This window comes from Scardinius erythrophthalmus (genome assembly GCF_964197995.2).
Source record: "Scardinius erythrophthalmus genome assembly, chromosome: 3".
NCBI classification, from domain to species: Eukaryota; Metazoa; Chordata; class Actinopteri; order Cypriniformes; family Leuciscidae; genus Scardinius; species Scardinius erythrophthalmus.
Window position 1 is genome coordinate 5,763,098 of NC_138223.1, and position 15,034 is coordinate 5,778,131.

The 15,034-nt window shown below is 36.0% G+C and overlaps 1 protein-coding gene across 1 annotated transcript; it reads left to right on the forward strand.

Annotated features, from left to right (window-relative positions):
- The first annotated feature begins 7,562 nt into the window (after positions 1 to 7,562).
- cpo (carboxypeptidase O) lies at positions 7,563 to 13,678 on the forward strand. The gene is made up of 9 exons (XM_081361700.1): positions 7,563 to 7,654; positions 7,873 to 7,933; positions 8,022 to 8,123; positions 9,230 to 9,334; positions 10,578 to 10,694; positions 10,775 to 10,871; positions 11,609 to 11,811; positions 11,912 to 11,996; positions 12,906 to 13,678. Exons 1-9 carry the CDS (start codon positions 7,599 to 7,601, stop codon positions 13,169 to 13,171), a joined length of 1,092 nt encoding a protein of 363 aa, XP_081217826.1. The 5' UTR covers positions 7,563 to 7,598; the 3' UTR covers positions 13,172 to 13,678.
- The last annotated feature ends 1,356 nt before the right edge of the window (positions 13,679 to 15,034 follow it).

Below are 15,034 nucleotides of genomic sequence, written 5' to 3' on the forward strand. Positions count from 1 at the left end.
TACATGCATTTAGATGGTACTCCATGTTATATGTCCAAAAAACGTGATGTTGCCATAGTACATGTCCAAAAATTGTATTACAATAAAAAACCATGATGCAGGTTTTCTTACTAAACCTAAAGTCAAATACTCTTTCTCCCTGGTGCCAGGCTAGTTTTTGTAGAACGTCAAATGCGCATTCCAGTGGCATTTTCCCATTATACTCTTAAAGGTCACATTGAGTCCAGTGAATGCCTTGGAATTGCGAAGTTAGTAGGCTTTTGTTGCAGAGCATATTTGCATTGAGCGATAGCATCTTATGAGAGCCTGTTGAAAACAAAGCTTGACACAAGACACAGTATTTAACATGGGCCTGTTTGTTGGGTTCAGGATTTCACTACAGATTCATAACAGTATTTTGGGAATTGAAACATTCCGATGCGACACACTCGCACACTTCCAAAACGAAGCAAGTCATTAACCACACCCTGGACTCTCCCTTTAACACAGGAACTCCAGAAGGACAAAAAAAGGGGTTAATGCAAACTGCAGTCAGCATGCTGGCTTTTGTTGGACTCTAACGGTGGAGTGAAACTTTCTCTCGATTGGAGCAGAATCATGTTTTGTTCTCCTCCACATGACTCAGAATCCGTCTGTCTGTCGGAGGCGTAGACCCGGTGCTAATTAAGGTATTTCCCAGCAACCAGCACTTCTGTTTTGGGAGGGAATTACTGCAGGGACTTGTTTGGCATTTTGCATGAGTATATTGCCAGAAATGTTCCATATGTGGACGCTCAATGCTATTCTACAGGCAATATCTTCATGAAACTGTTCAAAAATGCAGTTTTGCAGAAAACGTTTTAGATACTGTAACTCACTCATGATAAATGTTATCGAAACAATAAGGTTGCATGTGTTCATATTAAATATTGTAATAATGTCCTGCTGTAGCTTAAAAAGAGCAGTTTTGACTGATTTGTTCCTGGCTTTCTCGGGCATTATAAATATGCTTTTGTGCCAAATGTAAATATTTTTTTGTGTACATTTTTTGTTAATTTTCCAATCGTTTACCATCTTTTTGTTTAACTAATGAAATCTTTATGGAAGCCATTGGTGCAATGCAAGAAATGTAAGAAAAAATAACCGTTTAAAAAATCAAGAACACAGCACAATATATTTATTTCAGTGACTCTTTATGTAAATACCATTAGTACGAGGTGACAAATGTCTGTCTTTATGAGTGTGTCATGAATCATTCATTCAATGATTTCTTTCAAAACCAGATTTGTTTAGGAAATAAACGAGCAAGTTGGGAGCAAGTCATTGAATCATATGTTCAACCAATCTGTTCAAAAACACTAATTCATTCATAAACAAAATAACTGTCTTTAAGAGAGACTCACTGTTTAATTAACCGATTTGTTGATTCATTCAGGAACGCCTCTTCTTTTTTCTTTTTCTTTTTCTGTTTCTGTTTGGAACTATTTTCATTGGAGAAGCAAACCTACACAACATAACTAACAATATTGTGCCTAAAATATAAGTTAATCATGAACCTCTTGTTATTAAACTCTGTATAAAACTAATTTCACATTCACAATCACTCAGTCAGAATGGCTGTGAAATGTGATGAAAGGTAATGGTTTATGATCACTCATAATACAGAGCCCACAGGTGCTGTGATGTGTGTATCACTCCCGCTCTCTAAGGGAAGCAAGTCTTACATAACCTAATAAGCAGACTAAGTGCAAACAAGTCTGGTTTTGTTAGACGAGAGTCAAGAGAGAAAATAAATACTTTCCGTCTCTCTGTGGTTTTTTTAAAGCGTACAGTATGTGTGCGTCCAGTGAGCGATGGTCAAACCTCAGACTGCGACAACATTGGGTAATACTGTAAACTGGCTGGACAAGGCCTACCAAATAAGCCTGCTGTTTAATGTGGTTCCGTGAGGTACAGCTTGTTTCCCCGGCCAAACAAAGAGCCGGAGAGGAGACACGGCCCATGAGCCACAAGCGGGAAGTGCCACGAGACTTCCAGAAGGACTGACATCATCGCGGTTCTGTGCAGTAAAATTATCCAGCAGAACATTTAACCATTGAGTGTACAGTCTCTTTTGTGCCTATTTTTCCTCCTCCAAAGAAATTAGGGAAAACGTCTGAGACAAAGTCAATGCAAAATTTCACTTGTTTTTAAGGGAATATCATTTGCATGGTGGTACATTACAAAAATGAGCATGAGGTGAGTCTTTGAATACCAAAACAGAGTCTGCAGACTAAACATCATATGAAGTCATGTTCATGTAAAGAACTGATTCAACAGCTTGCCACCCATTTTTTTCTAAAGCATATTTCTCCAATGTCTAACAAGAGACTGTGTTACTTAGTAGTTACTTTTTCTGGAAAGTAATGTGTAATGTAACGTTTGCGTTACTTTTTCTCATCTTGGCTGGGCTTGCTTTGTTTGTAAAAAAAAAAAAAAAAAAGTTCTATATTTTGGCCACCAAAAGTGAAATGAATAACCCTCATGCTGAAGGACATGCAAATTCACACCTGTACAGTAGAGGGCGCAACTCAAACAAACATTCTGGGTTGTAGAAGAATAGGATGCAGGAGGTTCAATACTCTTGCATAAAAAAAATGAAACAAATGTGATGTTTATCAAAAGTAGGTTTTGCTGCTTAGTATGGTTGATTTGGATCATCGAAGGTCAGCAGCAAAGATACTGATTAATAAAGTGAGATTATAAAATTAATTTATTATTTAACATATTTAATTATTGCAGGTTTGTGTAATATTCTGAGTTTGCATTCCACTTTTATAATTCATTTTGAGGAATACTGAATCTGTTTTTGTAAGATGAATAAATGTAAGCTGACATTCACTCTAGAACTCTGCTGTGCAAAGGCAAAAGACCGTAACTTCGTTTTTGGTCGAAAATGAGTTATTTATATTTTTGGCACATTCAAGACCTCCTTTATCATGTGGATGAGTATCTTGAATCAATTCCGTTGTTTTTTCGAGAAAATAATGAGTTGTCTTAACAGTAACTTCCAAAAGCACATGAGAAACCAAGGCAGAACACCGTAACCAGTTACCGCTCTTTGGCTTTGTTTTGGAACGCTCAAATTGAGTTACGGTAGGCTACTCTGCCTTTGTTTAGCCGCGCGTCAATATGAAGTTACTGTGCCGGCGTTCTATCAAATAATGCTACCTACCAGATTGTACGGTTATCTGCCTTTGTTTTACTGTCCATTAAAATTACGGTATAGCCTGTGCACTTTGTACATCTGCCATCAGCCCCTCTAACTTCTGATGTCCTCAGAGCTTTGTCCTGTACAAACGCGGTCAGAGCATTATGGTCTGAATGGCTCCATCGTCAAACGTGCGATATCGATCGCAGTTACTGCAATAACATCATGTTTTGTGTAACCTATGAAAAAGTAACTCAGATATTTTGTTGTAAATTTAAAAGTAATGTGTTACTTTACTAGTTACTTGGCAAAAAAGTAATCTGATTGTAACATTACTTGCGATGCTTTACCCCCAACACTGACCATGGTGCATGGATGTCAAAGGTAGGCCTACTTCTTGAGTAGGCTACTTAAAAGGACATAAATTAGGCATCTTTTAGAGAACATTTCCCCATTTTCAATCATTAAATGTTTTCCATATTTTAGGCATTCAAGTAAAGATGTCTGAGATTGGTGACTTTTCTATTTATATTTCAGACAAAAACGTCTGAAACAAAGTTGACATAGATCAACCACGACTGATAACTCCATGCAAAATCTGCTGAGCAAGGAAAGATAAAGCTCTGAGCTGTACAGGTTTCCTTTCGTTCCAGTCCTGTTCTCCTGACTCCGTGATCATGTCTGACAATCAGCAGCTGTATTCTTCCAGTCCAGCCATGTTGAAGACCCATCTGCTCAGAGAACAGCCTGTTCCTCAGGGCTTGAGATCGCTGTGGAGATTTATGACTTAAGATGTTGATAAGCGAAACAAAGACCTTTTTAAAAGGGACGCTGAGGTCTTCTATACTCATTTTCCCGTTATATTAAAAGGTTTGAAAAGATCTCTCTGACTTTATTCAAAAATGTTCTCACTTGTGTGTCTATTTATATTCCTCCTAAGGAATTTTACAAGAAACCTCTGAGACAAATTTGATGCTTAAATGAACCAACTAAGAAGCTAAAGTTGAAACTCTATTAGTCTACATAGAAGAATTTGTCTATTCTTCATATATAAATATTTAGATATATTCAGAGCAAATAGTATGATATCCATAAATCCTGCACTATTCCTTCCATACAGTTTTTCAGTAGGATGAGAAATACAGTAAACATAACTCCAAAAGATCCCTTATCTCCCTCTAAGGGCGACGCTGACTGTTGGCTTTCACCAGATGTGTGCCAGACTGTTTTGGTGACTGCAAAAAAAAAAAAAAAAAAAGTCTATAGTCTCAACAGTCTGGAAACGTCCTGACTGATAAGAGTTCCTTTTCTGGCAGCAAAAAAGCCTGTAAAGTATTTCTGATTTGAGATTTAAGTTACTAATATGCATATCCATAAATACAGTTTAACTACAACATGACATGCAGTTTCCCATATTTCCAAGAGTTCCTCTAATCATGCAGGAAACATACTGTGGGAAAGATATTGGAGTTTGAATTTAGATCCGTCTGTCTGTCATTAACTTTTACAATCATCAACATTCTAAATGTTATGTCAACATTCTAGTAAAAACATGACAAAACACTAGAATTAAGCTCACTATAGAGAAAAGAATAAACATAATATTAATTGTTGTGTTTGTTAGAGATCCCAGATGGCTAATGGCATCCATACCTCATAAATTATCCGTTATTTACTGTTAAGCTCTTTACACAAATGGCTCAGCGATGGAAGAATGCTGCGATGCTGCTTTTTGTTTGGGTGAATGCTTTAAATGTTTCTTGTAAAAAAAAAAAAACTTTCTAAATAAAATATATCAAATGGAACAATTCTGCACTGCAAAATGTTCTGATTTATGAATATGAATTAATGACTACATGTAACTGATAAATATACATAAGTGAATGCATACTGCACAGCATTAACAGATAAAGTGCATGTTTGAATCAGGACATGCCAAGTGATATTTACCAGGGTTATTTGTCATATTGATAAACATATTCTCTCTGTGGAAATCCAGCAGTGAATACGTAGTTCCCACATTCATACAGTAGTAAGTGATTTCATTAATTTCAACATGTCATGTGTCTTTTATCAAACAGTGCCCGTGCAAAGTTAATTCATGTTAATTCACCCCGCACAAAATATGATTGGCTATATTACAGGCATCCCTGTAGTTATGCATACAATATATAATCAAAAACTATAATAATAATGAAGTTAATTGGCTCTGAACTGAAGTACAGTATGACACTGTAATAAGAATAACCATGGTAATATTTATGGCAATACCATACTTTTGACTTTATTTTCACAACAACAGGATAAGAAAACTATGTAAACAATGCACAGAAATATGTAAACAATCTATAGGCTCCTCATTAACAAAGCCTGTTAAGAGAAACTTCTCTCTCACACACAGTAAAACAGCAGGGGTTGCTCAGTTTCTTGTCTGAGAGCAATCTTTTTCCCAACATACCAGACACATTACGATGACCAGGCATGATATAACTGCCATGCACAGCTTGTGAAAGAGCATTTGCTACAAAAACAAAGAAGAAGAAAAAAAGACAGACTGAACGGTATTTCATTACAAATTAATGTACAAACTAGTCTGAATCTGCAACTGCGGTCTCCTAAACATGTAATTTAACCTCTTTTTGTTATTCCATATTCCATGATGTATAATTATGAATATTCTTTTGACAATATGATCAACTTACAGAACATTAAAGAATTTTCTTTCATTTTATTTCATTTCAATGATATAACACAATATATTGTAGCTAACATTTGCATTCCTCTAGCCACCAACTTCGGTGAAAGACAGAAATGGGCAGAGAAGTAACGTTATGTAACACATAGCTTGCAACTGTAATAATTACTATTATCAGCTGTAAACAAACTGGCATGAACAGCTTGTACCAAGACATTTCCTGTAATGTCCCAAAGAGTCATTTTCTCCTCTGGATTTAACCAAATAAGAACTGTTTATGACAATGCATGCCAATACATCCACCAAAACACCCAGACAGCCTTTTCAGCCTTAATCTTGCTCTACACAAGCGATGCTAAAAAGTTTGTGGTTTCCCGTCTAAATTAATGTTCATAAACAGTGGTCTATTACTCATCCTACCCAACAGCATCATGTTCAAACTGCAGCACGGGGCCTGAAACGTGTTACAAGGGACAACATCACCCGAAGGAAGAAGGATTTTATGAGAGTTTCTGCAAAGTTGCACCGTAATTTACAGTGTAAACAAATGGATGCTAACGGCAGTACACGTGTTTATCCACTGCTCTATCTACCTAATACTTTCTTTTTTTTTCTTTTTTTTTTTTTTTTTCTTTACTAATTGATTTGATTTAACTGAATTCTCAAGATTCTAGGATTCTGTTTAATATTAATACAAAGATGAGCATGTTAAAAAAAAAGTGCTTAAACCCCTGTCTCCCTCTAGTGGTTGTATTCCATAGAAAGACTTACTACAATAGATTACCAATGGCCTCTGTTTCAATTACATGCGTTATTTACAATACATTATGAATTTAAAATATTTCAGTATATTTACCTACACTGATTTTAACACTACAATGCTTGTTATTAGTACCACCATTATTATTTTTAAATAAACTGTATAAATGATACTTGTTAACATTGCATTGACCTCCTGATTTAGCAGCAAGCTTATCAAAAGAAGTAGAGAGAAAGAAAATGATGATTATGATGATGATAATAATAATAATACTAATAATTTTAATAATAATAATAACAACAACTAATGCTATTATTATTATTATCCATCCATACATTCTCTTATTTAAAAAAAAAAGTGCATCCAAACACTGCATCCACAAAAATGAAAAGACATAAATGCTCATGACCTTTTGAACATTGGACTGCATCTGTCTAGGATGTTATATAAAATGTCATATCACAATAAAATTGACTTCAGTGCTAGGTTATGATGCCCAGCCCAAGGAAAGTACTTGTTTATCGTTGATAAGTGATTGCTAGATATTGTCTATATGATGTTAAACCGCACAGACATAATAACTGATGATGTGAACTGATGGCTTGTGGTTATAGAGCACAGTTCAAAATCACAACACAAAACTTCCGAAATATCTACGAAGCAGATAAAGTACATGAGCTGATTACACAGTAAAGGTTAATCAGTGGATATTTATAGTGTTTATTATCACAATGTCCTGATTTATAACAGCTCTGTGTTAGACCAGATAAGTTTGATCCTAAAATTCAGCTTGAAATGCTGTACCTTTGGATGGGGATAAATGTCTTGGGTTTAAACATTAACACAGTTATCTGAGCGTCACTCTCTTCGCTGAGGTGTTTACTCAGTCAGATGGGGATTGCTTTATAAGTCACAGTCAGTCTTTACTAGGTTCACACTGTCAGGTTCAACAAGCTTGGATTACAATCAGAACCATGCAGAGCTCAATAACGTCTGTTTGGGTGGTCTTGGCTCTAGTGGCCCAGGACAGGTAAGATTTTGGGGTTATTGCCTTAATGGTTTCCAGAGATTTAGTTAAGACAGAACGAAACATTAACTCGTGTTAAAAAGTTGAGATCATTCTAGCCTCCTAAATAAACTGCTTTGTAAAATAGAAAATCTGACCAAAGAGATTTGGATAGCCATAAGATCTGATGCATAAAGACAGCTGCTCTTCCTCATTTGAGTCAGTATTTGAATTCATTACAGATTGGCTGGTGGACTGGAACACAAATCTTATGACTACACAAAGTACCACACCATGGATGAGGTGAGATCCTCCTGTACATGCTGCTGTTGATTGATTGATTGATTGATTGATTGATACATTCATTGACCTAATCAATCTCTTCACACAGATTTCAGCCTGGATGAATCAGATCGAAAGGGAGAACCCAGACGTTGTGTCCAGCATGATGTATGGACAAACTTATGAGAAGAGGAACATTACATTATTAAAGGTACTATCTGTGTAGTGCAATAGTCCATTTGCTTTCAACAAAAAAACAACAACAAAAACAAAAACAAAGTGTCCGAAATTGCATACTTCCCTACTACATGGTAGGTGAAAAACAGTAGTAGCCTATGTCTGAATTCACAGTACTCATAAAAGAGTAGGCAAAAAGTGCCCAGATCAGGGTTCCCACGGGTCCTTGAAATCCTTGAAAGTTTGTGAATCTGAAATTTATTTTGCAGGCCCTGGAAAGTTTTGGAAAATAATCATACATAGATACAGGTCCTTGAGAGTGCTTGAATTTATTTTGTGCAAGAAGTTTTCTGAAAAAAATCCATATTATTCCCTCCGATCGGATGAAAGTGTTATTCCACCAACACTTCGTGATCTATGAATACTGTAGCTTGCTTGATTTACGTTAGTTACGCGCATTTACGCGTTAAGTTAAGAGTTTCCCACGTGAGGTAGCCTACTTTGTGTTGTACGTAGCCATGACAGGTACCAAACTACTATTCCCCACTTTAAGTCCTTGAATTTAAGGGTATTGGACCTGGAAAGTCCTTGAAAGGTTCTTGAATTTGCAGTTAACCAAGGTGTGGGAACCCTGCCAGATGAGTTACTACTTCCGGTGAGATTCTTTAGTTTTCATTCGATGGACAGTTTACTGTCCCATGAGGCCACAGGAGAGGATTTGTGAGTGACAGTGAAGCGAAACAACTGTCGCTGGTAGGTCACATGATAATGACAACATGGCGAAAGCTACACACTACACGCATTTATACACATCTCGATTCAGATTACATTTGATCCCCTTAATAAAAACTTCTGTGGCAATACCGTGATGCGATGATAATGGTTATACTTTATTTTACAGTACGTCAGTGCACTTACCCAAGAAAGTACTGGTAATATAAGGTTACAGTGGATTAAGTTTAGGGGTAGGTTCAGGGTTAGTTATAACCCAGTTATTGTAATTGTTATAATAAGTACATAGCATGTACATGCTGTAAAATAAAGTACCACCATGATAATATTACAAGGTAGCCTACTCAAAATAATACCATGGTATTACCATAGTACTTTCGTGTTCATTTGTTTGTATCTGATATGCAGATCGGCTTCAACAGCAACACACCAAAGAAAGCCGTTTGGATGGACTGTGGGATTCATGCCAGAGAATGGATCGCTCCAGCTTTCTGCCAGCATTTTGTTAAAGAGGTGAGACTTTATACAGGGAATTATTATGATGCACTTGGTCAGGATACCATACACCTGTAGTGTTATTCCCAGAAATATCACATCACAATATAATGTTCTGCATCTGTCTGTGAATGCAATGCCACTGCTGAGCTAAGATGTTTTAAGATGTTTAAAAATGCTCTGGATTCGGATGCTTATGTTATTTTCCTATACATGAACTACAAAAAGAGCAAACTCAAAGCATTCACATGCTTAAAGGGTTAGTTCACCCAAAAATGAAAATTCTGTCAGTAATTCCTCACCCTCATGTTGTTCCAACCCCGTAAGACTTTCGTTCATCTTCAGAACACAAATGAAGATATTTTTGATGAAATCTGAGAGCTGGATCACTCCTCCTGCAGGCTTATGGACACTATAACTTGCTGGCCCAGAAAATGTACTAAAGACATTGTTAATATAGTCCAAGTGACTCCAGTGGCTCAATCTTAAGTTTATAAAGCGACGAGAATACTTTTTGTGCGCAAAAACAAACAAAAATAACGACTTTATTCCACTATTCATTTCCTTCTCTCTGGACCTCGAGTCTTTTCACGTAGTGTTTAAGCGTAGCGCGTCTGTGTTGCACGTCACCACGTAAGCTCACTATTGGGCGACTCTGGTCATGTGTGTGATGCGTGGTGACGTACAACACAGACGCGCTACGCTTAAACACTACGTGAAAAGACTCTAGGCCCAGAGAGAAGGAAATGAAAAGTGGAATAAAGTCGTTATTTTTGTTTGTTTTTGCGCACAAAAAGTATTCTCGTCACTTTATAAACTTAAGATTGAGCCACTGGAGTCACTTGGACTATATTAACAATGTCTTTAATACATTTTCTGGGCCAGCAAGTTATAGTGTCCATAAGCCTGCAGGAGGAGTGATCCAGCACTCAGATTTCATCAAAAATATCTTAATTTGTGTTCCGAAGATGAACGAAGGTCTTACGGGGTTGGAACAACATGAGGGTGAGTAATTACTGACAGAATTTTCATTTTTGGGTGAACTAACCCTTTAAATTAAACAATCAGGTTATGGATGTGCAAAATAAAATGTGAAAAGTGAATGACAGAATTTTGAGTAGGCAAAATAATGTTTGTTTTTTATCATGATGGTTATGTGGATATAAGAGTTCAATTTGTGTTAATATGTTTCTCCTCCTATAAAGCTTTATATTTAATCTAATAAATAAAAACTAATTGAACTGTTTTTATGTTGAAAAAGATCCTGGGCTCCTACAAATCAGATTCGAAGGTAAACACATTGCTTAAAAATCTGGACTTTTACATCACCCCAGTGCTGAACATGGACGGATATATTTATTCCTGGAAGGATAACACAGTGAGTTTCATCCGTTTAAGCACTTCAGTATGACGTTTGATGATTATACTTTTAGCAAACATATGTGATGTGTTTTAAAGACTCGGCTATGGAGAAAGTCCAGATCACCACCAGCCAATGAAAACTGCACATGCTTCGGAACTGATCTCAACCGCAACTTTTACGCTAACTGGGGGAGTAAGTAACAATTTTATTTTCTCTCTCTCTCTCTCTCTCTCTCTCTCTCTCTCTCTCTCTCTCTCTCTCTCTCTATATATATATATATATATATATATATACATTTAGTATATTTTTACGTTTTTATTCATTTTTGTACTTCAGTTTTAGTTATTTTAGTACATCAAGTTAAACAATATGAAAAGGAGAAAAGTTGAACTGAAGCTGAATTTTTTTATTTAATTTTTATTTTTTGTATATGTTTTATTTCAGGTAACTATAAAAAAACACATGTGAAAGCATGAAATATTCAAAAGCTATTTTTTTTGTGCCAAAACAAATTAGATAACTAAATGAACTCTTTGGCATCTGAAAAATGTAAATACCAGCTATATGAGAGATGGGTTAGAGATTAGGTTATAAACATGACTTAACAGATGACTTAACAGCACTCAATGTACCAATCCTGTCTTTCCTATTCCCACCCTCTACATGTCATAAAGTGCAGGCGTGCTTAAGGTGGCAGAGATAAACTTAATGTTGAGATAGTAAACAAATAAAAAGTTACAAGGATAACCCCTCATTCTCATTTGCTGTGATTTTGCAAAGCTGTCAAGCATGAATCATGAAATTGCACTTATCAAGAGCAAAACATGCAACCAATGCCATTTATTTTACACCTACACTGATGTACAGTAAGTACAGTACTGTCAAAAGCATCAGATCATGATCTAGTCCACCTGTCTTCGTTCATATAGTGGTCGGGATCTCCAGGAACTGCTGTTCAGAGATCTTTAACGGTCCGACTGCTCTGTCTGAGCCCGAGGCCAAAGCCGTCACTGACTTTTTGGGAGCAAATCAAAACCAGATACTCTGTTATCTCACCATCCACTCGTACGGTCAGCTGATCCTCGTCCCCTACGGACACCCCAACATCTCAGCACCCAATTACGATGAACTGGTAAGTAGAAGTGCAAATTAGTTCGGGATAAGTTAGGATTGGGAGCCTACGAGCATACCTGTTTCGAATTAAATGTGCATGTCTGTCAATGTGTTTGCAGATGGAAGTAGGTCTCGCTGCGGCTAAAGTCATCAAAGCAGTTCATGGGAAGAGCTACAAAGTGGGCAGTTCCCCTGATGTGCTGTGTGAGTATGTTTAAAATGGTTTCCAATCATAAAACATGAGTCATTCCAACGACCTAGAAGAAACCGGTTTATTGCACATTATCGTGATCCCCGCTCATGGTGGCTGCCATGTTGAAATTGCATTATCAGCATTTTTGTGATGCTGCATTATATTGGTGTCAATGTCAAGTAGAGACGCTAAATATATAGTTATAGGCTGATATTAGAGATTTTTAATTTATAAGATATTTAATTGTGCATGATCATTTAGTCTATTTTCACATTTAGATTTCCATCATCGAATGCTCACTTACAGAATTTTCTTATTGCCAATATGTAAACATCTTGCAACAAAACTTAAAAAAAACAATACTTCCTAGGTTGTCTATGAAAGCCTGTAGATTGATTTTTATGTGAAGGACTTGATATGATAAAGCATGTGACTTTTACACACCCAAGAGCCTCTCCTCCCATTCTATGACACATGAAACTAATGCTTATACAATGTTCAGGATAATGCCGAAAGAGCCATTCTGTACTGTAATGTCCATGTGACATGCAAAGAAAAGGGATTCATTCTAAATACATGTATAGTCACACATAGTCATATCTATATAGTCTATAGTCTCAAATATACTTTATAATCAAACTATCATAATAGTGTAATTTTAATTATCTCATCATGACGCCGGTGAATTGCAGAGCTGGTGCACATCTCAAAATGAATATCCATTCTTATACTGTACATTCTTATACTGTGATGTTTAAATTTACTTGTAGCTTTTAAAACATTTGATGTTTGCTTTTAGTGTTTTATTTAAAGATTTACTTATAACATTATGAAATTGTGAAAATAATTACCTGTAAAACATAAAGAAAAAAGCATTTGCAAGCTAATCACTTGTGACGATGCTTTAATATTCTTCACAGATCCAAATTCTGGCTCTTCACGTGACTTTGCCAGACTCATAGGGATCCCATACTCCTTCACCTTTGAGTTACGGGACGAAGGGCAGACCGGCTTCATTCTACCCGAGGATCAAATCCAGCCCACATGTCAAGAAGCTTACCAGGGTGCAATGTCCATCATCAACTACGTCCATGATAAGAATTTCAAAAGTGCAGCAATTACAGTCACAGCCACATTGTGGACAACACTGATAGCCTTATGGATATCAAGCACTAGTGTGCTTTAGACCACTATTTCTAAATACAAACAGTCGCATAATGCATTTTTATTTCTCAAAGCTGCTTGTTTTAGGATTTCTTTGATGCTTAAAAAAGAACTGTGCAACGAAAAACAACTTGGTTTGATATTTCACGGTGTAATGTAACAAAATTCTGATATTTTTAAGTGTGACTCATGTTCAAATACTTGTATACTTTAATATAGATTCAAATTGAAGAGTTCAGATGCAAAAGCCTCTAAGTGCAATCTGAAATATTCTTTTAGAATGATCATTTTTATCAAGCTTGTATATTTAAGTTCAGTAATTTCACTTTAATGGCAATGACAATGACCTATTAATTGTCATTTAAGTGAAATTCCTGAACTTAAATATACGAGCTTGATAAAAATGATCATTCTAGAAGAAAATTTCAGATGGCACTTAGAGGCTTTTGCATCTGAAATCTTCAATTGTAACCAGTTGTCTTACAAAAAGTTGAAGTGGTAAAACAGGGTAACCCTAACCCTAACCCATAAAAATAATTAATAAACAGAAACATACAAAACATAATTTTTTTTTATTACTATATTAGTGAGAAATAGTTTGTTTTATGATTTTTTTTATTTATTTTTTATATTGATCGCAGAGCTCCATTTGGCCTGCTGATGGCAGTGTATACACAGAAATCACTAAAGACGGTTTCAATCTTGTATAAACTGCTGTCAACATCAGCAACCTCAGATAAGATAAAACAATAAACGTATAACTAAAGAAAAAGGGACACAGATCAGTGCATCTGGGAAAGATCAGATCAGACATTCCTTCCTCAACCGCACAGAAGTTAAACATCAGAGAAATGAGGGATAAGATCTCCCTCGCGTCAAGGCTGTCCTACTGAACACACTGAGGCCAGTTGTAGACTCGCTGAACACCTCCTCAATTTATCACTGACTGACTGGACGATAGAGATGTGCTCTGTTTGTGATATTAACAATTCGCAGAGAGATCAAGATGGAAGATATAAAGTATACCTCACTTCATTTCAACCCAAGGATTAAACCAAAGGTCAGGGTGGGGTCATTCTTTTGCAATGTTCGCCCAGTGAATTCAAGCTAAAAGCCAATCAGGACGTCAGCTATGACTGGGATGGAATATTAGTGTGCGTTGTTCTACATACTGTACGGTATTGTATACTGTCGATGTGTGGATCAGTATGCAGTTTGTAGTACGCTACTGTTTAGAATAAAAATGTTCCAACATTTTATAAAAACGTCCAAACTTATGTTTAATTTTGTGAGTGTTATCCAGATATATATGTGCAAATAAATGGTTTAAATCCAAATTTGTTAAAACCTAAAATTCGCATAATTAATGTTTTAATATTTAGATCACTTCTATTATTGATTGCTATCAGGATGTGAAGAGAGCTTCAACCAGCAGCTATAACAAAAAGTGTTTATAAAACTAATTGCCTATACCTTTAAGTAAAAAATAAAATATCTAAAAAAAATTTTTTTTTAAATTATATATATATATATATATATATATATATATATATATATATATATATATATATATATATATATATATATGAATAAAAATACAAATTTCTTTATGTTTAATATTTTCATATTAAAGGTCCCATGACATGCTATTTTTTGTAGGCTTTAATATAGGCCTTAGTGGTCCCTAGTACTGTATCTGAAATCTCTTTTCAAAAATTCAGTCTCAGTGCAGAATTATAGCCACTATAAGCCAGTCCCAGAATGAGCTTCCTTCAGACAGGCCGTTTCGGTGTCTGTAGCTTTAAATACTAATAAGGAGGAGAAAGGCGGCGCAAGGTGGAGGGTGGGTGTGGCCTTGACCATCTGCGGCAACGGTAGACCATGC

Bases quoted from the DNA above. Each gene is read 5' to 3' on its own strand.
- cpo (XM_081361700.1), top strand. From the start codon at position 7,599: ATGCAGAGCTCAATAACGTCTGTTTGGGTGGTCTTGGCTCTAGTGGCC. The intron at 8,124-9,229 runs GTACTATCTGTG...TCTGATATGCAG, and splicing joins GGAACATTACATTATTAAAG to ATCGGCTTCAACAGCAACAC. The intron at 11,812-11,911 runs GTAAGTAGAAGT...ATGTGTTTGCAG, and splicing joins CACCCAATTACGATGAACTG to ATGGAAGTAGGTCTCGCTGC.